The sequence below is a fragment of the Gorilla gorilla genome, chromosome X (genome assembly GCF_029281585.2).
Source record: "Gorilla gorilla gorilla isolate KB3781 chromosome X, NHGRI_mGorGor1-v2.1_pri, whole genome shotgun sequence".
Classification (NCBI taxonomy): Eukaryota; Metazoa; Chordata; class Mammalia; order Primates; family Hominidae; genus Gorilla; species Gorilla gorilla.
The window spans coordinates 17,513,949-17,539,858 of record NC_073247.2 but is presented as its reverse complement, the minus strand read 5'-3'; the positions used below and the strand labels follow the sequence as shown (position 1 = coordinate 17,539,858).

General features: G+C 44.6%; 1 protein-coding gene across 2 annotated transcripts in view; it reads left to right on the top strand.

Moving 5' to 3' along the window:
- PUDP (pseudouridine 5'-phosphatase) overlaps positions 1-25,625 on the top strand; it is a 99,384-nt gene extending 73,759 nt beyond the window's left edge. Inside the window, exon 4 of one of the 2 annotated variants that reach the window (XM_004063752.3) lies at positions 24,073-25,625. In XM_004063752.3, the coding sequence (XP_004063800.1) occupies positions 24,073-24,249 (177 nt within the window). In that variant the 3' untranslated portion in view covers positions 24,250-25,625. Of the gene's footprint in view, positions 1-16,751; positions 17,108-24,072 lie in introns of those variants that run through there. The other variant, XM_004063755.3, reaches the window with a different exon arrangement.
- The last annotated feature ends 285 nt before the right edge of the window (positions 25,626-25,910 follow it).

The following is a 25,910-nucleotide window of genomic DNA, read 5'->3' as shown; positions in this document are numbered from 1 at the left end:
TTCAGTTCTGTATGTACAAACTGATAAAGACAAGGTGAAATATTTGCCTTGTTAACATGAGCTGTTCCTATAGCTAAGGCAATTAAACGGAATTTCAAGTACAGCAGTCCTTGTTTTGCAAGGTACTCTGTTAATGGAAACATGGTGTTTCATGTGGGGTTTTTTGGTTTTGGTTTTGTTTTGTTTTGTTTTTCAGATAGAGTCCCCTTTGTTGTCCAGGCCATAGGCGGTGGTAGCACAATCGTAGTTCACTGCAACCTCCATTTCCTGGGCTTCAGCAATCCTTCTGCCTCTGCCTCCCAAGTAGCTGGGACCACAGGCACACACCACCATGCACAGCTGGGCGTGGCAGCTCACACCTGTAATCCCAGCACTTTGGGATGCTGAGGCAGGAGGATGCTTGAGCCCAGTAGCTTGAGACCAGCCAGGTCAACATAGCCAGACCCTGTCTCCACAAAAAATTAGCCATGTTTTAAAATGTATATGGAAGCAAAGTGTATGTGGAAACCACATGCTGCCGTTGCATGGGACCAGTTATGGTGAAACCCACAAAGCAAGGGCCCTCATGAGGAGGAATTTCTCTCACAAGGTACCCTGCAAAGAGGCCCATGGAATGAATTGTGTTTTAACATCTTGGTGTTCTCATTGACAATGTTTGTTTTAGACTTGTCAAAGAAAAATGAGCAGTTGCATTTTTTAAAAGTCATTTAGCTTTTAGAAAGTTCTAAACATTTTCCTTATTATTAATCTACATTTACTTACAGATGTATTTCTCTTGCAGAAATGAAATGTTTCCTCTCATGCTTCTTACTTAGAGACAGTGACACATTGTGGGCCTTCCTCCTGTGATGTGCATATTGTAATACTAAAGGAAGATTTTCCCAAGCTCCTGTCAGGGAAGCAGCCCTGGTTTTGTACTTGGCGTTTGTGTCGGGAATACAGGAGGCAGTGGCCAGGGGCCGTGTGGAAGATCTTGGAGTTCTTCAGTCAGGCCCTGCTGCTTCCTCTTGCCCGCAGTGTGGGTGTGAGCTCACAGGAGCAGCATGCCTCCAGAGTTCAAGGGCATTCCATTAAATCGTCAGTCACTGAAGAGACTTGTGAATCTCTTAGGGAATTGCCTTAGGGAATTGATCATGCCATAGGTGTCACCAGGTTAATTAGGCATAGTAGTAGTAGTAGTCATAGGAAAGTAGTCAAAAACAAGTAGGATCAAAGGGTTATTAATTATGTTAAATATTAATTCCCATCTTACTAGGAGAAAGTGTCCAACAGAGCTGACATTAAAGAATCAAGTTTTCACTGAGAATATTTTCTAAGTTATTCATGTATCATTATTTTGTTCTAAAAAATATAAAGCAAACATAAGGCCACCTTCAGAAGCCCCCCAGAACCCACCTTCAGGATAATGAGCACCCATCAAGTGAAAGCACCCGCCCACTGTGTGCCAGGCAGGGTGCGACATCTGCCAACACATCCCCTGAAGGCCAGAGACCCAGTGGGTAGAGGGCCTCCATGTGCCGAACGCCAGGTCCTGAGACTTGCGAGTGTGAGCACACTCATTGCTTGGTGGGGACTTGAGCGACCAAGCTGGGAGGCACCCCAGGGCTCTCTGTTCCCAGCCACAAAAATGCCATCGTTGTTGTGAAACAAAAATGACGGCATTGCTTACATATCACTTCTAGGGTTGATATTTATTACAAGTAAAACCAGAAATCGGAAATCAGTTTTTTTTGTGTTTTTTTTTTTTTTTGAGACACAGTCTTGCTCTGTTGCACAGGCTGGAGTGCAGTGGCACGATCTCGGCTCACTGCAACCTCTGCCTCCTGGGTTCAAGTGATTCTCCTGTCTCAGCCTCCCAAGTAGCTGGGATTACAGGCACACGCCACCACGCCCGGCTAATTTTTTTATTTTTAGTAGAGATGGGGTTTCACCATGTTGGCCAGGCTGGTCTTGAATTCCTGACTTCAGGTGATCTGCCCACCTCGGCCTCCCAAAGTGCTGGGATTACAGGAGTGAGCCACTGTTCTGGCTGGAAATCAATTTTTTACAGCCTAGCCATCACTACTTTGCGTGTTTTAGTTTTCTTGTACTTGTTAGTGTTGTTTTAGGAGCTGAATTTCAGGTTTTAAAAAAATTATTTTTGTTTTTGTTTTTCTGTTCTATTTTCAAGAAAGTTATACATGTTAAACTGCATAAATAGATAGAGTAGACTCATTTTGCCAGCCTAAGTTTTGTGTATATTCGGTATCTGTCTTTTTTTGTATAATACCAGGGTTGAAGTTGTGAGATAATATTCACAATTAGTAAACAAGGGACGTGGTAGATTCTACTCTTTTTCCTGGAAACCTGCATATTTCTTAATGAATAAGGGCTAAGTCCACATAAATAGGTAGACTGGGCTCATTTCAACCAGCCTTTAGACATTTCTACTCACAGCCCAAACTATTATGCTATCACCTTGTTAAGAATACAGTCTTGCAGGTGGTGGTTCATGCCTGTAATCCCAGCACTTTGGGAGTCCAAGGTGGGAGGATCACTTGAGCTCAGGAGTTCAAGACTAGCCTGGGAAACATAGTGAAACCGTGTCTCTACAAAATATAATAATGATGATGATGATAAATTTGCCAGGTGTGGTGGCGCCTGCCTGTAGTCTCAGCTACTTAGGAGGCTGAGGTGGGAGAATCACCTGAGCCTAGGAGGCGGAAGTTTCAGTGAGCCGAGATCATGCCACTGCCCTCCAGCCTGGGTGACAGAGCAAGACTCTGTCTCAAAGGAAAAAAAAAAAAAATAGAGAGTACATTCTGGGTGGTGGCTTAGGGATACAGGTGTTCTGTGAAATTCTTTCAACTCTGCTGTACGCTGGACCATCTCTACAGTGCAATGTTGGGGGAGGCAGCTCTGCCTAGTGTGACAGTCAGACCAAAAGTTCACTCAGGCACAAATTAGAGCGTCATAGGGGAACTGGGGATGGCACAGGGCCTGAGATAAATGCTCAGCGTTTTTACAGAGAAGAACAGAGGGTGGGATTAGTGCTGAACAGAACAAGTCCAACAGGAGTGCAGCCAACACAGAATCAATCGTGAGGACTTTGGAAACCAAGCAGAAAAGTTTACACATGGTGCAATAGGCATTTGAGCTCACTGGAAATTCTTAGAAGGACACGTTGGCCATGTCTGTGTTTTAGAGCTCAGTGGAGTACTGGGTGACAGATTAGAAATAGGCAGTAAGGGAGGAGGAAGTGCCAGGTGTGATTCCAATGTGATTTCCTTCAGGGAACTTATAGTTCAATTAGAAAAAAATAAGTGATGTCAAAAGTTATAGGAGGCTTAGGAGAAAGTGAAATTAAGAAAACTGTCGCTGGGCATATATTCATATCAACTTGTACCAAATTTGAAGAACTTTTTGCATCTCTGTGACTCTTTCCTAGATTTAAAAAAACTGAAAAAAACATGTAGCTAGTTAAAAATATATGTATTTTTCTAATACCTGTAATTGCATGTGAAATTTACACAAAGTTTCATCTTAACTTATCCTTATCGTACATTGCATATGTCCCAAAAGAATGCAGACAGGAGCAGGCAGGATGTCAGTGTGAGCTGACCTCTGTAACTGGAACTTCTTTTCCTCCGAGAATAATAGAGAACAAATAGCTGTATACTACTTATGTCCAATTTAAAGTTAATATTTGGGCCAGGCGTGGTGGCTCACGCCTGTAATCCCAGCACTTTGGGAGGCCAACGTGGGTGGATTACTTGAGGTCAGGAGTTTGAGACCTGCCTGGCCAACATGGTGAAACCTCATCTCTACTAAAAATACAAAAATCAGCTAGGTATGGTGGTGCACACCTGTAATCCCAGCTACTCGGGAGGTTGAGGCAGGAGAATCGCCTGAACCTGGGAGGCAGAGGTGCAGTGAGCCGAGATTGTGCCATTGCACTCCAGCCTGGGTGACAGAGCAAGACTCCTTCTCCAAAAAAAAAAAAAAAAACAGTTAATATTTGGTGACCAGCTGAGCTTTGCTGGGCCTCTGGTTTTGGGGAGATTAGATGTTCTTGAATCAGCTTCTTACCCTGAAACACTGAGTTACGGGCACAGCCACACTGGAGCTGCTCCAGAGGGTGAGGACCGTCACCTGCCATTGTTTGCCACCCTCTGTGGGCCTCAGGACCCCACAGCCTGGGTCCTCATTGCTCCAGCCTCAAGGCCACCTCCTCCTGTCACCCATCATCACTGAACAAAATAGGCATGCCTCTGCTCACTTGTCCTTGGTATTATTTCATTTCCCTTTCTCCCTTCTTTCGTTATTTAAAAAACCGTAATAACAAGGACCTTCACGGTTACTGTCCTTACACTTCTTTTCTTTCATTGAACTTGCCTTTGGGCTTGGTGTCCCTCCTGAATTTCCTGGCATGAGGGCACTTGCTTAAACCAAATTGCACTGTCAGAGGAAATGTGTTTCCTCTACCCTCTTAGGTGCAGTGATTGGGGGCCTGTAAATCAGACTAACAAAAGACAGACTATCAAGAGTAAAGATAGATTTGTATTTACATACAACGAAGGAGTTCACAGAAAAATGTGACTCAAGGAGGCAGTTAGAATTTCGGATTTGTATGTCATCTTAACATGGATGGGAGAGAGGCAGAAGGACACACAGAAGAATAAACTTTTAGGAAAACTTTTAGGAAAACTAAGTGGGCCGTTAGGAGACTAGATGGTGGATAAGATAGTTTTATAACAACATCTTTTGGGGCGATTTCTCATCTAGGTGTGACAGGTGCTGACTTCTTATCTTTGGTGATAAGACTCACACTTCCCTGGTTGTGAAACTCCTGAGCATTGGATGTATGAGGGCTGAGGGCTGAATTCTTCTGGAAGGCTTTCCTTAGAAAGGGAAGGGAGTGCAGAAGCCTTCTGTTCCTGTACTTGATGCTTACTGTCTTCAGCTCTAATCACCCTCATGCCACTGTGGCATGTTCCTCAGTCCATGGAGGCCCCATCTGCTTCTCCCCAACACCCCATCGTTACTCCCCTGCCCCCTTCTCTGAATGCCCAGCACCCAGCACCAACAAGAGGCCCTCTGCCTGCCGAGCGCACGTGGCATCCTTGTTTCTAAACGACCCTGAGGTGCCCAGCCCCTGGTTCTCAGGTCCTGCCTTTATCCAGCCCGAGCAGCCTTACGTCCATGTCCAGAACACTAGCCTTGGGGCATCTTGCTCTCCCAGATGACCTCGGTGTCCCTCAGTCTTGTTCCCACATTAGCTGCCAGGTGCCACAATCCCTGTTTCTGACTGCATCCTTGCCTCCTCACCTCGCCTCGGGGGGCATTTCATCCTGGCATCTGCCGCTCCTGACTGCTGAAACCACAGACATCCGTTTCCCATGCTCCTCTGCAACGTCTCCCTCTGCTGGCTGCACCATGCCCATCCGCCCTCATCCACTGCTCCCACTGTTTCTCTCTGCACTTCCTCTCACCCAGGAACTCGGTTCAGCAATCCCCAAATGTCAGCATCTGTGTGTGTGCAGGTGTTGTTTTGGTGTTCATCTCACTCTGTCCCATCCCCCTGGGTGATCTTATCTGCTACTTGTTGTCACTGTGCCTGACTCAAATCTTGGTTTCTGGACATGTGTAGAGTCCTGGGCCCAGTGGTCTGGAAAGGGGCCTTGGGAAAATCTTATGTAAAAGTTCAGCCAGGCCACACTTACTAGGAGTCTCAATAGAGGTTCTCCCACCTTAAATCTACTCTTGGGGACCCCGCTGCTTGTCTGAGCCCCAGGCTCATGAATCTGCACTGCCTGGAAGTCATGAGCACCTCTGAAAACACGGCCAACACTCCATTTTCCCACATTTTCCTTCAGCCTGCTCCTGTCCCTCCAGGCACCCTGGAGTCCCTCAGCCAACCTTGAAGCTTCTCATTGCACGAGGATTCTCTCTCCTCACATGCCGTCTGCAGCCAGCAACCTCCTTTATCCATCCACTTCTTAGGCCCTCTCTTCTGAAAACCTCCCTTGTCCTCATTTGTACGTTTCTTCCCTTCCTGAATTGAGGCTGTAGGTAGCAGCTGCTATGTTGACTTCAAGGTCTCATTCCCAGCCTGAGAACACAGACTCCTCCCCTGTCCCCACACCCAAATCAGAGGCTATCAATGCACGATATACGGAAGCAGAAGCCAATAGACACAGAATCCAGTCACTGATTCTGTAGGTAAAGAAACAGATTCACATCAAGGGACTCAATTCCCCTCTGTAAGCTTTTATTGAACCTTTCGTGTATGTGCCATTTTATCAGATTGCAAGATGCCAGGAATACCGAGTGATTTAGGAGCACACACTGTCATTTAGTTTTAATAATAGCCAATGTCATTTCTTATTAGAATTTAGTAGTTATTTCTTGCTCTTTGATTTTCAGTTCTTATAAACTTTGGCAAAGAAACCCTACATTCCCAGCTATAGTGTGGCCTTCTATATTAGTCTGTTTTCATGCTTCTAATAAAGACATACCCAAAACTGGGTAATTAATACAGGAAAGAGGTTTAACGGACTCACAGTTCCACATGACTGGGGAGGCCTCACAATCATGGCGGAAGGCAAGGAGCAGCAAGTCATGTCTTACATGGATGGCAGCGGGCAAAAAGAGAGCTTATGCAGGGAATCTCTCCCTTACAAAACCATCACATCTCATGAGACTTACTCACTATCACGAGAACAGCATGAGAAAGACCTGCCCCCCTGATTCAATTACTTTCCACCGAGTCCCTCCCATAACATGTGGGAATTGCGGGAGCTACAATTCAAGATGAGATTTGGGTAGGGACACAGCCAAACCATATCACCTTCTTTTTCTTTTCCCGTGGTGTTCCCCACAAATAGAGAAGGCATTCCTCTTCTGTACTGTTATTTCACAAACCCTGACTGACACCTATTCTCGTGATCCTTGTCTCCATCTCCTGCCACTACAGCTGCAGCGATGTCAATGGGGAGGCTGTCTTTTTCACCTTCAGGCTCTCCCTCTCCCCTTGGATACATCATCAGCTTTGATAGGAGGTGGAGCTGTGCTTTGGCCAGGTCACAGCTCAGTGAGTGTTCTGGCTTCTTGGCAGACCCATAGCCACCTGCGTTCCTCCAGACTGGTTTCCAGGGCTTACAGTCAGCGGCAGAATCTGTCCTCCTTTGATGGAGAGCTGCTCGTCATTCTTGGGGAACTTGGGGCACTGCAGTGTTGATTTCAAGTTCACAGCCCTGCAGAGACCTCGACACAGGTTGCATGCACACGGGCCCCTGTACTGTTCTGCAGAATTACGCCAGAGCTGAGCCATTCCTGGGGCATGAGGGTCTCTGGGAAAACACAAATTAGAGGCATGAGGCCCTTCTGCACTCTGTCAAATGCGGAGAAGTGAAGAAATAATTTCACTAAATGCTAGAGAAAAACAGCAAATCTCAGAACAGAATGAAGTTCTGTCCTCTCATAATTACTCTTCATATGTCTTGCCTTCAGATATCTTCTTTATGCTTGGCTGGAGAAATTCCAGGATGGCACTGTGCCCTGTACTTTGTGTGGAGAAAATACTGATGGATGAATCCCTGGTCCACTATTTCCCTTTTAAAGGCAGATACTTGTATGACAATGGAAAATGTAACAAGACTTCATTTAATCAGCACTGTGTGTGTGTGTGTGCGCATGCATGTGCGCACGCGTGTGTGTGTTTATGTGTGTGTGATTGATATGTGTTATGGAAAAAGCTCATGTCTCTGGAAATACTTTCCAGCAAAAAACATCTAATAGCTTAATCTTCATAGCAGTGCTGGTTTTGGCCCTTTAACTTCCCCGAAGTTGTAAACCAAAAAACTGCAGTCTCCATATATGTTTTATTGCATCCTCTAAAACAGGAGTCCCCAATCCCCTGGCCATGGACCAGTACTCCATGGCCTGTTAGGAAGCAGGGCACACAGCAGGAAGTGAGCGGCGAGTGAGCCAGCATTACCACCTGAGCTCCGCCTCCTGTCTGATCAGAGGCCACATTAGATTCTCACAGGAGCCTGAACCCAAGTGTGAACTGTACATGCAGGGGATCTGAGTTGTGTGCTCCATATGAGAATCTAATGCCTGATGATCTGAGGTGGAACAGTTTCATCCCAAAACCAGCCCCTTTCACCCCCCACCTATCTAGGAAAAATTGTCTTCTACGAAACTGGTTCCTGGTGCCAAAATGCTGGGGACCACTGCTCTAAAACATGTAGTTTTTTATTTCTGGACTGTCACTCAAATGCCTCAAAAAAATCCATGCCTCGTAGTTCCTTGAAACACTTTTTAAAAGAACTAGTAGCCACTATTAGTACAAATGCCACTACCCTACTCGGGGCATTTCATTAGGTTGGCTGGTGACCAGCTGTGCATTTTTTGTAATGCTACTGTGTTCACTGAGTCTTTTTGATAGCGAGGTTTCAGACAACTAGCCAGTAAAAATATAATCTAGTCACTATTCTCCCATACACTAGTGCATCAAGTTCGTTGGTCCTGCATTACCAGTTGTCTTTTACAATTGTGTCAATTTTCAAAATATCTTTTAGCTTTTAACTAGTAATTATTACTAATAATTATTGGATGTTTTGGGCTAAAACCTTGCTAAATGTTTAGCATCTCATTTAATGTAGTACCACAGATTATTGGCAAATTTGGGCATTGTTTCTCTTCACTGCGATTGGAGGAGAATGGTGTATTGAATACAGAGAACACGTGACCCATAAGTAGCACTAGTGCTGTTTGTATGTATGGCTCCCCACCTTGCATTGCATAACATTGCTGTAGTTGAGGAATCCGCTTTTTAAAAGTGTTTGGCCTGGGCTAATTTGCAATAAAGCCCGTGAACTCTCCCACCCCTGGACATGTTGTACCTTCCTTCTACCTTCCTCACCCGATCTGGCCTCCACAATGCTTGTGTACACATTCTTGGACTTGCCCTCACCCAAACTAGAATAGTGAGGATAACCAGTGAATTCAGCCTCGTTATGTTTGGGGATTTATGCGAGGATCAAGGTGGCATTTCAGATTGTTGTGAAACAGATGGATCAGTCAGGAAATAATACCGGGGTAGACGTCTTGCCAGTGGAGAGGGGGACATAAACCCCAAGGCTCTGGCTTACTTCCAACACTAAGGTGAATCCTACTCCAGTCAATATTAACATGTACAACTCGAACCAAGTCTCCTTCTGGTGATAGGACCTAAGTGAGCTGCGCTAACTCTCCCCTTAAGAACAGTGAGAAAAACTGGACAAAAACTCGAAAGCATCTTTTTGAAGGGATCTGATTACCCAGCAGGTAGGGAACAGTGGGACCCTTTACCCCTAGAGCTGTCCCCAGAAGAAGTGGCTAATGAGAATGAGAAGCCCGAGGTTTTTTTTTTGTTTTTTGTTTTTTCTTTTTTTGGTTTGGGGGCAGGGGGGCTGAGGTGGGAGAATCACTTGAACCCAGGAGGAGGAGGTTGCAGTGAGCTGAGATCACGTCTCTTATATAGAACCTAGTTTGAAAAGGAAGGGATATTTTAAGTCTTTTAAGATAATGTTAACTATTTTTCTTTCTTTAGCTCTATTTCTGTGTGTAGCTGTTTTACTACACCAGAATTCAGCAAGTGATAGTTTCTTAAGAGTTAGTTGCTATGTGGAAATTGAAGCCCTATCAGTAACCTTTTCCTCCTCGTGTATCTTCAAATCTATTACCGAGCCTTAAACTTTGAATGGATCTTGTATCCCTAGCTTATTCAAGGGTTAAGAAAATACGTTTTCTGTAGAAAAGAAGACATGTTCTGTGGCTCATCCAGAGTATTATTTGAGCTGCATGTCTATAGTTTAATCACATACTGTTGGAGGTCTTCCTGGGAGATGCTGGAGGCCCAGGAGTCAAGGGGCTCTGTGTGCCGTTCTCCAAACACAGCTCTCTAGAAAGAAGGTTCCAGCATGACTCAGGAGAGGTTGGTGCAAACTGGGACCCTCTGGGCACCTCTCAGGGACACAGACTGTCCAGCTGGTTACGGAAGCATATCTCCCACCTGATTTTTTCCTAAATAGGAGCGAGGAGGGGGACAGTCTTTCCCTTCACCCCCACATCTTCCTTTCCTCTTCCCCACCTCCCTGTATTAATACTGAGAAACCACACCTGAACAATGAAATGACTAGGAACTACTGTCTCTGGTTGTGTTCCCAAGTGGGAATATGGGCTGTTCACGACCTCGGAATGTAGAATGCCCTCATTATTTATTCAATAGACATCCAATAAATGCGGATCAACAGCTTGCCTATCTTTGATAGTTTTTGGCAGTGTGTGCTGGTTTTAATCTTTGTACTTGTCCCATAAGTGACCCCATGACCAGAGAGTGGGCTCTTCCATCTTGTAAGAGCCTTCTGTTCACGTTCTGTTCTTTTTATGAGAAGGAAGTGCCAGTGCATATCCCAACATAAAGAGAAATGTTGAATACGTACTGTTTTTCTCTTATATATATGCTCAAAATAACGACTGTAGTAAACAGTCGTCATGATTATAGGATGAATTACGCAGCCATTCATAGATTTTTGTAGTTGTCATTTACAAGTGGACTATGCAATAGTTCATAGGCTTATGAATACATAATCTAACAATATTAGCTGGGTGAAATGGCTCACGCCTGAAATCCCAGCACTTAGCGAGGCCAAGGTAGCTTGATTGCTAGAGCCCAGGAGTTCAAGACTAGCCCGGGCAAAGGGCAAAACCCCATCTCTACAAAAACTACAAAAAGAAATTAGCTGGGCATGGTGGTGCTTCCCGGTAGTCCCAGCTACTTGGGAGACAGAGGTGGGAAGGTCACCTGAGCCTGGGGGTGTCAAGGCTGCAGTGAGCCGTGATTGCACCACTGCAACCGAGCCTGGGCGACAGAGTGAGACCCTGTCTCAAAAACAAACAAACAATATTATACTTGTAGTATTTAAAAAACATAATTATCTGGTATTCCCATAGCTAATGGAATGAAAGGGGAGACTTTATCTCCCTAGACAGGAAGCACGGTACCTCCTACACTCTCTTCTCCCCACATCAACTGGATAGGTGTGTGAACGCATTTCAAAGTCAAGTATGGTTAGTAATTACTTGATCTTTTTCCAGCCCCTTCAGATAAGCTGAATTGAACACCCAAAAGTGATAGTAACATCATTTTCCTTTGCAATTACAAAGACCATTAACCCAACAGAATCTCCATGCTGTACCTGTTTGTGATGTTTTTGTTCCATTTTATTAAGTATGACTCCTGATAAATGAATCACTACGCAATTAATTTTTTCTCATTCTTTAGATTCATACACACAGACACATATATCAAGCAAACTATAAATTGCTAAAATGACAGGCCAGCAGTGACTACTTGTTATCACTTGTGTAACATCTCTTGAGGGCTGCTTTGTAATTCATTTGTATGGTGTTGTTGTACCAGTGTAATTGCTAAGTGGTTTCTCTGGTTCCGTGTGCATTTGTACATGAAGTTGTGCAGTCTCCACATACCAGCAGTTTCAAAGAATGACAGTTTGCATGAGGCCATCTTAATAGCAGGTAGCATGTAACCAACCCATCTGAATTAAGCCACCATTGCAGAATAAAACATTTGACACTAAGCCAGGTATTTCAGTGGATGAGTTGTATTTTGGATTTCCAAAAAAAAAAAAAAAAAAAAAATTAAGCAGTCATGCTCTCGAATAATCTTACTAGACATAAACAATACTGCTAGGGTAGGGGGGCACTGCCTTTAACAATGGTCAGAGTTTCTTGGTAAATCAGTGGTTTTGCTTCTTTGATGTTTCTAAAACACTGATATGTCCAGTTGCCCTGCTCTGACCTCATCTCACCCTCCCCAGCTTCCCTCCCCACCCACCTCGTAAAGCACAGACCTCTCAGCCTGACCCCTTGCTCCCTACCTCACTCATTACTTCTGGTTTCCTTTTGGGGCCTTGTCTTCTGCCTGCCCCCAGTACAATGTTTATTTTTCTGCATGTCCATCTCATCCTGACAAGCCTCTCCACACTGGAGTGCAGCCAGTAGCTGTCTCTGCTAAGCTCTTCCCTCTGCCTGCATTTCTCACCCCCCACACACCTTCCATTTCCCAGTGGCTACATACATCATGTGCGATTATGTCTGTCTTTCATGACCTGCCTCTGACCAGACATCCCTGAGTCATCTTCCCTAAACCCACTCCTTCAAATCCACCTTCCAAATCCTGGTGAATGGACTGCTGTCCCTGCTCCAGAGGACTGTGTGCCTCAAACAGGGCTCCCCACAGTGGGCTTGTATTAGCAGGGATTCCCCAGTGCATGTTTCCTGCCTTGGAGACCGTGAACTCCAGGGAGGCCGGAGAGCTGTCTGCTCTGCTTTCTGTCTTCTGCCTGCCCAAGACAGTACTTTATGTAGGTGTTAATTTCCTAAAAATATGTCTAACATGCTTGAATTGCTCATAGCTATTGATTAAAGCCCAGCTTCTAATATAAATATGCATTTCTGATGAATCTCACAAAAAAACAGGAAGAAACAAATGCCATTAATTTGCAGTTTATCAATATCCTGGCTAGTAATTGAGATATTTAGTGGCATAGTCACTAGAATATAAGGTGCTAGTCCCAGTCCCAACACAAGCTTGAGTAATTTTAAACTTCATAGTGAATTTTTTGTAACGTCTACAGAATGGATCACCATTATCATAATAATAGCTGATAGCGACGGAGCATGTCCCATCTGCCAAGCACTGGGTATTGTTGATTCATTCATTTATAAAATTTGAAGTTGGTGGGAGGGCATATTTAAAGACTGCTACCTGGAATAGTGTTATTTGTCAGAGATTCATTTGTTTGTTCTTCACATTCTTCAATATATGAATTATTCCATGCAATTGAACAGCTCCCCAAGTACGTCATAGTTATGAAATGTTGTGTGTTGACTTTGGAAGGTTACAGTTCATTTGTGATCTTCCAGGCAGCGGGGGTGGGGGTGGGGGGATTCTTCTCAGTAGTGGAAGTGTTTTTCTCTGAAATCTTCAGCTACTTTCCTACTCTGTGAAGCCTTCTTCTCCTGGGTCAGTGGGACCCTTCCTTGAGAGTGGTTTCAGTAGGTTCTCCAAAAACTGTTCAGCTGAGTAAAATTGAATAGAATAGTCCATGCATTTTGTCCCAAGGTATAAAAATTGGCTTTGAGGAGGTGAAAATGAAACCTTACTTTTTTTAATGTATCAAGCACCAATACACATACAGAAAAATATAGTGTATCTGTGTTATTTTAACATGTTATGGGGATAGACTGTTGGGGAAAAATAACTGGAAAAGCTTTTTTGGGGGTGATCATGAATGAAATGGTTGAGAAACACTGAGTTAGTCATACACAGTATCAGACAAGTACTGTGTCAGTAGCCCCAGTAATTTCCACCCTCAGGCCAGGCCCCACATCCAGCACATTCTCGCTCTTCTCTAGCCCCCACAGCCAGGTCAGTCTTCTAGCCCAGGCTCCATCGGCATCTCAGGTTAGAGAAAGGAAGGCAAGATGCCTTCCACCTCTGTTTTCCAGGATTGAGAATATGCTCACGCCCCTCTCTATCTAAAGGAAAGGAGAGAGGGATGGACCAGGCCCTGTGTTGCCCTCACAGGTGCCCTGGGCACCATTTTGTCATGAGTGGTCAGCAGAGCCCATTGCCGAGGGGCCTAGGGAGGGTGCCCTCACAGAGCTGGTCCCTTCAGTTCTGAATTAAGCAGTAGCCTCAATGCCATGTAAGCAACCATTCCTGCAAGAGGATAGGCATTTAAGGTGAAATCTGCCTCATCTGTCATTATTTACAGGTAAGATTCAGAATAGTTCAAGAAAACAAGGCAAATGAATTGCATTTGCATTGACGTGAGTCATGCCACATTCGGCTACTCTTTGTGAAAACTTCCCCAAAATAGATTCCTCGGAGTGCTGCTTTGCGGGACCTTCATTGATTTGCTCTGAAGATAGGTGTCCATGCCTGAGAGGCCTCAATGAGGTTTCAACTACACAGTTATCCATGGCAGCACTTCTGGAAACATTTCTGTGCTAGTTGTACATGGCAGGTCCCCAGTTCCTCATTTAATGGGAGGAATCTCCTTTTTCTGGAAAATTTCTCTGGACTGCTGTGTCACAGAACATTCTAGAAACCCCTTACCCCATGAACATTCTACTACTAGACAATTTAGAATTGAACATTAATATGGGCATGGGAGGCCAGTGAAAACAACATAAGCCTCACCTGGTACTGCAACACATCTTTGTTTGGGAAACACTGACTTTGCAACCACAGCTATAAACACCGGCTTTTATTTCAGGAGTCAGCAGTTACTATATTTGCAGGAAGGAGAATTGAGGGCATCCCTGTGAAAACCAGAAAATAAATCCATCCTGAAGGGCATTGGCTTTATAGGCCTCTCATCCCCTGTTGAGTAGGTTGCTGGGCCATGCACAACAGGTGTCAGTATGGAAAGGACCAAGGAGAGGACCGAAGAGAGGCCTCTGCATTGCCGGCTGCCACGTGCTCACCACACAGACAGCTCATTGGCTCATCCACCAGCTCATTTAATCACGAGGTCTTTTAATCCCCTCCAGGTCCAATGAATTCCTTAGGCTTTTTTCTCTGTGTTTATCAGTTCCCATTATAAATGGCAGCTTCTTCTACACGGCACATTTGGAGATGACATGGAAAAATCACTCACACAGGCCAGCAAAGGCACTCTCTTTATGCTGTGATAATCCTGTTTGGGGAAGCCCCCTCCATAGCTTCTCTCAAAAGCAGGCAAACATCGCTGTGCTTTTGCTGTCCTGACAATGTGTGGAGTCATATTATACAGCAAGCATACCACAAGCAAGTCTCATCTAAGGCACCTAAATGTGGTTTTTCCATAACGAAAGTGCTGTTGAAAATAAACACAACTTGCTGCTCTACAGGTTAGAGCATTTTAATCCCATACGTGGCTAATCTTCCCGAGTCTGTCTGAAGTCATAATGTCCCTCTAAACACACAAAACTGATAGGGGCCTCCCGTCACACTTGCGGATCATGAGTCTCATTCAGAAGGCTACGGAAGATGAATTGATTTCACATGTTTTACTCAGAGGATGTGGAAAAAGAAAATGATTCTAGTGACCATCTAGAAACTTGCGGTTTGTTTTTGACTCTAAGACAGTCAGCACCTTTCAGGGCCTTGCTGGGTTTTCACTGGTTTCTGACAGATTGGTGGACGCGGCATCTGTACCATTAAAAGAGGAAATCAGGAAGGTTTTTTGAGCTGTCTTGAAGTCTTTTGCTCACCACTTAATTTACATACATACACTTTAATATGCACGCTAAGAGTGCCTGTAATGTACTTTTATTGAGTAAAATGACACAGAGATAATTCGTTAGGAAGCTTTCCTGCCCACCCCCCAACCAAGTCGTTAAATAACTTTTTCAAAGGCTGTTCTCTATAGGAGAAGGAATCAATTTAGGGGTGTAGTTCATTCATTTACCTAGCTTGTAACTCTAAAGGGTTTTGTTATAAACATGTTTATATCAATAATGGTTTTATAGTTTGATTTTCAGAGCACTATCGATTCAGTAAAACAGTAGCTCTGCGGTGCACAACGGATACTGACCTCCACCTCAGCACTATTACTTAGAGGAATGCAGCACCATATGTAGCTTACTAGTAGGTAGGTGGATGTTTGGATGAAGGAAGGGAGAGCAGGAGGAGGGGAGGGATGGATAGATTGATAAATAGGGATGCATGGACAGATGGATGGATTGATGAATAATATAAACAAAAGTACTAATTAATAACAAAATACACGCATACCTCAGCAGTCATTTTGACAGCAGTACTTAAAAGTTTCATGTTTAAACAAACATCTAATAGTGTATATGTATCCAACATGACAACATTGTGGTACTTATTTACAGATCACTATCTGAGAAGGAACATGAAGTCAAACAGAACTTAAACCTTAGATATGAGCGCTGCCAATCAAAATTAAAAACAAAGTTTAAGGCCCCCTTGAAGTTTTGATGTCTCACCATGTGAAAATTGAACTTCATATTACAAAATTAATGCATAGGAAAAAACCTCCTATGAAAAAGCCTGGTTTTGGTGATGAGATTCAGATCATACATGGCTTTATAATTGATGAATAGTTGTGAGCAGCTGCTGTACTTTCTGTGCTTCCATGTAATTCCAGGACCGCTTCTGGGAGCCCTGAAAGTACCCTTCAGTGACTTCCTTCCAAATGTTGTATTTCACTAAGCAAAAGGGAAAGCTTTATTCCTTAGAGATGATATAGTAATATTTGGAAAGCTCACTAGTTCCAATGAAGCACATAATTTAAAACAGACACGTCGTAGTTTAAAAGGTAAAATCGGTTACAAAATGTGATCCCAAGTAGGCACGGGCAGCACTCTGCCTGTGGCCTGGAGGAGGTCCCGGTGTGCAGGATTAGAAAGGGGCTGGCTCCTTCCCTGCTGTGACTGTTCTGTCTGCTTCCTGATGGGACGTGCTGTTGATCCCAGCTGCTGAGAAGAAATGGTGGGCAGGTGCCACGGGGACAGGATTTGCAGCAGGGAGGAGCCGAAGGTGGAAGCATCACCGGGAAGTGAGACCTGGGGAGGAACGCGAGAGCATCACAAGCCATGGGCCCTTCTCCTTCCCTCTTGAAAACCTAACCTAGCTCCTGACACTGCCTCCTACTGTGTTCCCTTCCTGCCCAAACTGTACCTAGAGCTCCATCCATAGACCTCGTCTGCTCACCGCACAGAAATGCCAGGGCTGCCGGGATCCCTTCTCAGCGCTCCTCCTTCTGTCTAATCAGCTGCTTCTCTGCTCTGATGACACCTGACCGCACCTCCAGCTCACAGCCACAGTGCATGGAGACCCCGAGCCTTCTACTTGGGTGTCCCACGATGGCCTCAAACGCAACTTGTCACAAAAGCTACCTCTCCTTCCTGCCACCAAAATGGCGGCCCCAAGACCCACCACATCAGAAACATGAGAATCAGCTTCTCCATCAGGCTTAACATCCCAGGTATCATCCAGTTCCCTATTGCTTCTCAGTTTTTCCTCTAATCCCATCCATTTTTATTCATTGCCCTTGTGTTTGGACTGTTTCCCTCCCGCAATTCAGATGCTGAAATCCTCACCCCCAGCGTAATGCGTTAGGAGGAGACCAGGGAGCCAGAGACCACGCTGGCTCCCTGATCTCACACCGCCTGGCCCCAGACCTATGGGAAATCCCTGTCTGGGGTTTAAGCAACCCAGTCTGTGGTATTTTCTTACAGTAACCTGAAGGGACTAAGACACCCTGCTGCTGTCAGACAAAGATACTCTTACGTGCAACTTGCTAGTTATAAAATGGAACTTTTAAGCTATATGATATTTGTCTTTTAAGAAATTAAAGTACAAGGACTTTTTAAGTCCCCTGGACAGAGACCATCCCCAGGTCGCTGCTGCGCTTCAACATCGTTGGAGAAGTCAGTTCATCACCTCCAAGTGATAAGCTGCCAAGGTGTTTCACCTCCCTTGTCGTTGGAAATGTCATGCTCCCTAAATTAAATCCCTCAAGCTACAGTTTAATTAAGCTCATCTCCTCGCCTGGAGATGGGAATCAGATATATTTTAGCCTTCAGCTGGGTAGAGTGAAAAGAACATTGGATTCTGCAGACCTGGATTCTATTCAAGAGTTCTGTCTTCCGCCTGACTGCATGACCTCCAGCTTGCCTCTGAACTTCCCTTGCACTAAGCAGAGGAGATGCTGCATTTGCTCTGTCTATTCCCTAGCGCTGACTTTCCGTGGCCCCTTTGTGGCTCTAAGTCCTGTACCAGGACACCTCCACTGTCTTCGCTAATTTAGCAGACGTTCATCAGTGCTCACGATTTGCCATGGCATCCTGGGAAGGTGCATGAAAACTGGGCCCTGCCTAATTACAGCCGATATGTAGGCTGTACAAGCTGCGTCAAGAATATTCTTGACCAGATACTTCCTTGAAGATGTGGACATCAGCCTTAGAAGGTCCACTAAATACACTACAAAATGATCACAAAATTAATTAAAATCATATAGAATATGCATGCGTACACACACATGCATGTGCATGTCCTGACACAGAGATGATATGTGGGGTGAAGGAGGGAGATTTCAGGAGGCCGCAGGCCTGCCGGGAGCATGTGCAGGTGCCAGTGCCATCCCCTGGACCAAACCCCAGTTCTCCGGCTTCACTGAAGGTGCAGGAGCCCTGCTAGAAAAGAGAAGGGAGCCGTGGGCACTTCCACCTTCCCTGTCCCTGGCCACCACCTTCAAAGGAGCAACCCACCAAGTCCATGCAGAGAAAAGTCAGTCTGCCTCCACTCCCCACTTGCAGAGGCTGAAGTCCCTTGGCTTAGAGAGAAAAGTTTCTTTCTACAGATGCAAACATACGAATCCAAGATTCACTGTATGGGTGGTGGTATGAATGAGTTTTAGGTCAAGTATAATCGGTCAGTCATGGTGGCACAGGAAGGGCTGCTCCCTAAGTGAAAAGATGAGGTGCTTAAAAGGAAGCGTGAGAGCCAGGTGCTTAAAAGGAAGCATGAGAGCCAAGTTCAGTCAGGGTGAACCTCCTTTTGCTGTAGCTGGGTGTGGCCGACGGAAACTGTGTTGAGGTATTTCTGTCTTCGAAAATAAGAAACATACTTCTTCCTTAATTTTATTTGTGCAAAATATAAACTGTATTTAGCTTATATTCTTCTTTCTTTTTTTGACGCTTAAGTCCTGTGATTACCAGACACAGTTGTTCCAAGATAGCTGTTAAGGATTTATTCTTAAATCCTTAAGTTTCAGTAGATAGACAGCCATGCTGTGAACATTCTTTAAATGGTTAGGCTTTTAGATATCAGGAACTTTTCTTGTAGGTGTGGTCCTGTTTACAAGTGCATTAGATCTTTGGGTGTAACGAAGTCTAAAGACGACATAAAAATCTCTTGGGGCTGGGCACGGTGGGTCACGCCTGTAATCCCAGCACTCTGAGAGGCCGAGATGGGTGGATCAGTTGAGGTCAAGAGTTCAAGACCAGCCTGGCCAACATGGCGAAACCCCATCTCTATTAAAAATACAAAAAAAATTAGCCGAGTGTGGTGGTGCACGCCTGTAATCCCAGCTACTCGAGAGGCTGAGGCAGGAGAATTGCTTGAACCCGGGAGGTGGAGGTTGCAGTGAGCTAAGATCTTGCCATTGCACTCCAGCCTGGGTGACAGAGCCAGATTATGTCTCAAAAAACAACAACAAAAAAAGAAAATAAATAAACCTTTTGGGACATTTTTAATAGGTGCTTCAGGACACAGTAGTTGTTCTGCTTTATAATTCTACTGTTTCTAGGGGAAAAAAACCAAACCAACAAAACCCAAACTTCCAGATGCTGTGGCGTGACCCCGAATCATTTCCCACGTGCAGGCTGTGTGTGTGGTGCAGGTGCCATCTGGACCTAGCACCAGGGGTTTCTTCTCAGGACTCATGTTTGATGTCTTCTCTTTGTCCTGTGTCTGGGGCTTTCTTTAAATTTTGTGTGCAAACAATGCCTGGTATTACAGGCTGTTTTCCTGTAAACCACTCACTTCTGCTCCACTCCTGTTCTGTTGAGTTTTCCTGGCATGTTTCCATCATCGACCACCTCCAGCTGACTATTCTATCAGCTTTTGAAACTTCATGTTCTGTTTTCAAATTCCATCTTGATCAAATGGAATTCTCGTTAGCGGACATGAAGTGTAAGAGTCCGGCAAATGTCGGGGAAAGGTATCTCCTGACAGCTGTTAGCAAAGCGGCCACATGAGAGGAGGAAGAAGAGGGTTTCAGGTGCCAGGGGTGTCATGTATCCCATTGCTGTTTGTTTTGGGCTGAGATCACCCATGGCTGTTTACATCAGAGGCTGTACTTACTTTTGACCTTTTAGAATAGTTAACTTTGCAAGGGTCTTGTGCTGGAAAACCCAAGCCAACTGGCCTGCCTTCCTAGGTTTCCCCTCAATCATTTGAACACTGAGGGTTTTACTTACTCACATGGACATATTTCAAATGGCCCTTCTGTTGCATAAGCTTATTATGTCACCTTCTCTCTTTTTTCTTTTTTTTTTTTGAGACGGAGTCTCACTCTGTGGCCCAGTCTGGAATGCAGTGGCACGATCTTGACTCACTGCAACCTCTACCTCCTGGGTTCAAGCCATTCTCCTGCCTTAGCTTCCAGAGTAGCTGGGACTACAGGCATGCACCACCATGCTTGGCTAATTTTTTAATTTTTTGGTAGCGATGTGATTTTACCATGTTGGCCAGGCTGGTCTGGAACTCCTGACCTCAAGTGATCCGCGTACCTCGGCCTCCCAAAATACAGGTGTGAGCCACTGCGCCCAGCCTACGTCACCTTCTTATTGTGATTGATTGTGATAGCAACCAGTTACCAACCTTGACTTTTCGCCACTCTTCATGCTTATTCGAGTCCCCCTTACTTTATGTATGACATTTGTCTTACATGTTGTGTGTAATATTCCAGATGTCAGTGCCATTTTGGATTATTCTTAAAAATAGGTGAGGACAGATTAATTGAACACAGAGGAACCAGCAAAACGTGAAAGCCATGAGAAACAGTAAAAAGGTCTCCAAGAGCTGGTGTCAGCTGCTCCTGCTGTCAGTGCCACAGACACTTGCAAGTTTCCCTCCTCACTCACAGCCCTCACTTAGTTGCCTTTAAACAGGGGCTGCCTTTGGAAAGATTTCTCAGGTGTGAAGGGACACCACGGGGCCTGCATTTCCCTCCACTGCAGACCCCCTGTATTAGTCCGTTTTCACACTGCTGATAAAGACATACCCAAGACTGGGTAAATTACAAAGAAAAAGAGGTTTAATGGACTCACAGTTCCACATGAATGAGGAGGCCTCACAATCATGGCAGAAGGTGAAAGGTATGTCTTGCATGGCAGCAGGCAAGAGAGAGAATAAGAGCCAAGCGAAAGGGGTTTCCCCTTATAAAACCATCAGATCTTGTGAGACTTATTCACTACCATGAGAATAGTATGGGGAAAACTGCCCCCATGATTCAGTTGTCTCCCACCAGGTCCCTCCCACAACACGTGGGGATTCTGGGAGCTACATTTCAAGATGAGATTTGAGTAGGGACACAGCAAAACTGTATGACCCCCTTTAGGTGAGTGCAGGTGTATTGGGTGCCTTCCGTTATCTCTTTGGGAACGGCCACAGTCAGCTACTGATTTCCCGTCCCACACACCTGTCTTGCTCCTTGGAAGCAGCCTCACGCAAATAGAGAATAAAAGCTGCTTTCACAACTTTAGCCAAGCAGTGTTACCCCAGGGGATAATCCATCTCTTCCTCTACCCCAGTCCACATTTCACAGGTGGACCCTGCACAAAGCTTCAGAATCCCCGGAGAAGGTGATGGATATTTCGAAATGTCATTTGACATTTAAGTGCATATCTCTGGTCCCAGATAAAAACAGTGGAGGGCATTTAGAATACAATCAAGTCATAACTTTTAAAAAGGCAAGGGCAGAAATATCATGAACAGGTAGTCACTGAATGAGATAACAGAGAAAACCAACTTGGACAGTCTAAGTGGAGTCATTTCTTCTCGCGTCCTACGGTGACCAGTGTCTCACAGGAGAAAGAAACCAGAGGGCATCAGAGGCTGTTGGAAGGGAGGTGTTGGGACGGGCTACTGTGGCTTGCCTGGGACTGTCCAGGGTATAGCATGGAACATCCTGCCCCACAGCTGACCCTTCAGTTCCAAGCAAACCGAAACAGCTGGGCCAATCAAGTTCCCTCTGTGAAAGTAAGGTAGCATTCACATTCCATTGTCACATGGATTAACTCACTTAATCCAGGGTTCAGCCCTGTTGGGATAAGTTGGCTAATGTGATATTTTAGCCCCAGGTTGAAGGAAAGAATGGGGTAATGGAAAGAAAAAGGGAGGGAGGGAAAAAGAAAAAAGTCATTGTGCTGGCTACAGCACAGACCACTAGTAGTTAAGACTGTGTGTGTGTTTCAGTGTTTTCTACTGAAAACGCCAAAGAATGCAGAACTTCTCTTTCAGACCTGGCATCAGGCTTCCGTGAGCCCTTTCCAGGACACCAGTGCATTGAGTCGCTGCTATATACCTGGTGATGAGCCGAAGAAGACATTTTCATAATGAAAGACAAAGGGAGCCAGGTGTGGTGGCACACACCTGTAATCCCAGCACTTTGGGAGGCCGAGGCGGGCAGATCACTTGAGTCCAGGAGTTGGAGACCAGCCTGGCCAACATGGTGAAACCCTGTCTCTACTGAAAAATACAAAAAAAAATTAACCGGCTTGGTGATGCATGCCTGTAGTCCCAGCTGCTTGGGAGGCTGAGGCATGAGAATTGCTTGAGCCTGGGAGGCAGAGGCTGCAGTGAGCCAAGATCGCACCACTGCACTTCAGCCTGGGCGAGAGAGCAAGACTCTGTCTCACCAAAAAAAAAAAAAAAGAAAATGCAGAGGGACAAAGGAGACAAAGAAGAGATGAGTGGAGAGCTGAAAGGCCCCACCTCAACAACTCGTGGAGTTCTAGGCCACATGTGGAGAAGAGCAGGGGAGACTCCTCAGCATAGGTTGCCATGGCGAGGACCTCTCTTCCCTTACAGATGTCTGGGCCTCTGCAGAGTCTCAGTTAAAAAGCATCAGTACATCTGTTTTCACATGAAGTGTGTGCCATTCTAGGAATGCAGGGAAGAAGCTTCCTTCCTAAGTGTATGTCTTCCTGAGAGGGTCGGTGATATGAAGATAGCACATGTGGATTATGCTTGTTTATACTATGGAGCAGGCTCTGGGATGTCTCCTTTGGAGGGAGCCCTCATGTGAAACTTACTGTAACATCGTCAATGTGGTGGCACCTTTAGGAGCTCACTGATAAATGCAGTGTACAAACACCCCATTTTATGTATTGGTTTTTCTTTTAGTACTTTATTTTTTTCCTTTTTAATTTTAATTTTTATTTTAATAGTCTGTAGGGTACAGGTGGCTTTTGGTTACATGGATAAGTTCTTTAGCAGTGATTTCTGAGATTTTAGCACACTCGTCACCCGAACAGTGTGCACTGTACCCAGTATGTAGTCTTTTCTTCCTCACCCCACTAGTCTCCAAAATGCATTATATAGAATTCTTATGGCTTCCCATCCTCATAGCTTAGATTCCACTTATAAGTGAGAGCATACGATATTTGGATTTCCATTCCTGAGTTACTTAGAATAATGGCCTCCAGCTCCATCCATGTTGCTGCAGAAGACATTATTTCATTCCTTTTTATGTCTGAGTAGTATTCCATGGTGTATATATGCCACATTTTCTTTATCCGCTCATTGGTGGATGGGCACTTAGGTTGGTTCCATATCTTTGCAGTTGCCAGTAGGAAACACCCCATTTTCAATGTGGGTATCTGAATGAAGAGACCACAGGTTTTGGATGGTGTTGTGTCTGTAATCCCAATAATAAAGTGGATTTTCACGATTATCCAAAAGAGAGCATGCACGCACACTATGTTTTCGTGCTCATTTGTCACGTCACACTAGCACACACAGGAACTGAATTTTTAACTTAAAAGATTCTAACCATTTAATTTTCAAACCACAGTACATAAAACAGGAGCAGCTCTGAAGTGGTTTTATATTTTAAGAGCATGATTTTTAGTTTTGCAATTGCCTCTCACACTCTGAATGTTCAATTATTGATTGAACAGATTGTTATGATCCCAATAAAATAATAAAGTTTTAAGCTGAGAATCTTGCCTCACCACACAGCTGCGCTCCATTTCAACAATGCTTTGGCTGCAACAGAAACCTCTCCCCTTTAAAGGAGCCACGGCGGGGAGACCCCCGGAGCCAGTAAGAAACAGCATGCTGTCCTCACCACAATCTCTACTCTGGGGAGCCCCCACTGTAATTCTGTCTCTTTCTGCACAGTTGCAGAGCCAATGGTGACGACGATAATAAACACTTCATCCACATGTCTGGTTCCATAAAAGGCCATCTCGACTTTCTTTTTCTTCCTACAGTGCCTTGTCTTTGAAGATGCTCCCAATGGGGTGGAGGCGGCCCTGGCAGCTGGGATGCAGGTGGTCATGGTTCCTGACGGAAACTTGAGCCGAGATCTGACGACAAAGGCCACCCTGGTGCTGAATTCCCTGCAGGACTTCCAGCCCGAGCTGTTTGGTTTGCCCCCCTATGAGTGAGAGGGAGGGCCTCAGTCTTCCGCCCCCAGCCCACTCTCATGGTCCACACTGCTGGGGGAAAGGGAAAGGAAATCAGCAACTCTTCAATCCCAACCTGCGCTGTGATTTTAGCCTCCTGAGATTGGAGTTTCCATCCCATGTTGGTTTGTCCCAGTCTAACGTGTTGATAAAATGTGACTTGACGGTTGAGACAAAAAATACAGTAGAGACAGAAACGAAGCCCAGAACAAAGATGAAACTTGAATTACCATCTCAGAAGTCAAGCTGATGGAGTATGTGATAAAGTGAATGTACATGTATATACACACGCACCTCCATATATACACGTGTGTATCAGTTTGGTAATATGCAGGTAGGCATTACATGCATATGTATGTAGATATATGCATGCATGTATATGTAAAATATATACTTTTCCAAGACAAAATGGAACATCACTTCTCTCTTCTAGTTTTTCTGAACACTGGCCTGGAAATGTAAACTGTGTATGCGTATAAGTATATGCTTTATGTATGCATATGTATGTAGATATGTTTATATCTATCATCTGCATCACTCTCCTCAGTGTTGATGTCAACATGCAATGACAACTGATAAAGCGAGATGGTAGTTCTGCCTGGTTTGCAGTCTGAGTGGGAAAGTCCTGTTTTTGATGAGCACTCCTTGTTAGCTAACATTTAAATTCTTTTTGTGACCTCAGAATGTCTCTGGATCTTTCCTCATTGACTGACTCTGAGCCACATCATCCATAGTTTATTGTTAGTATGAACACAACTGTAACATTTACCTGGTATCTACATCCTTACCTGCATTGGAAAATGTTTGCTACCTCACAACAACCATTTGCCTCCTTTAAGAACACTGATGGGCTGCACTTTTTGGATAGAAATAGAATTTGATTTCAGAATGTGTGCTTGGTGAGTCTCAGTGCCCAGGAACACTTTTGGAATAATTTATCAGACATTGAACTTCTGTGATTAATCGCTTTTATAGATTTACTCAGTCTTTAAAATTCGTCTATGATTTGCCAGAGAAAAACGGTGGTAGCCATGGAAATCGGGAGTGAAGGAGCACTGCTTCGTTGTGGCTCAGCCCTTCCTAGGGGCCTCTGCCCTTTGATGTCCTTGAGCTACTCTTCAGCTCTGGAAGTTGTGGACAAACCGTAGGAATGTATGTGTGCATGTGGTGGAGTGATTGTCTGTGAATGACAGGCCCTGGCTATTGATTGATGTTGCATCAATTTAGCAAATTCATTTCCTCATTCTTGATGGCCTGAATATATGTCTGCACTTTTAATGCTCCTCTTAACCAGTTGTAACGTCTTACCATTTCCCTAACAAATTGAATTAGTTTAATAAAATCTTTTGACACATGTTGATATTTGTATGAGAGTCATGATTTTACCTTAAAAAGAAAAAAAAGTCTTCCAAGAAATGTAAAATATATATGTGACTAATTAAATTTTTTAAAAATCCCAATTAGTACTCCAACTGTAAACGGATATTTATATATTTTAAGTGAGCCGTCATGCTCCTGCAGTGGTGAATAGAGGCTTTCAATGAAAGACTTACTTCTTTGATTTAGTATCTTCTCCTTCCAAAGTATTTATGTTGGTGTTTTCTAATCATTAAGCCATTTTGTATGAATAAGACAAATGGGTG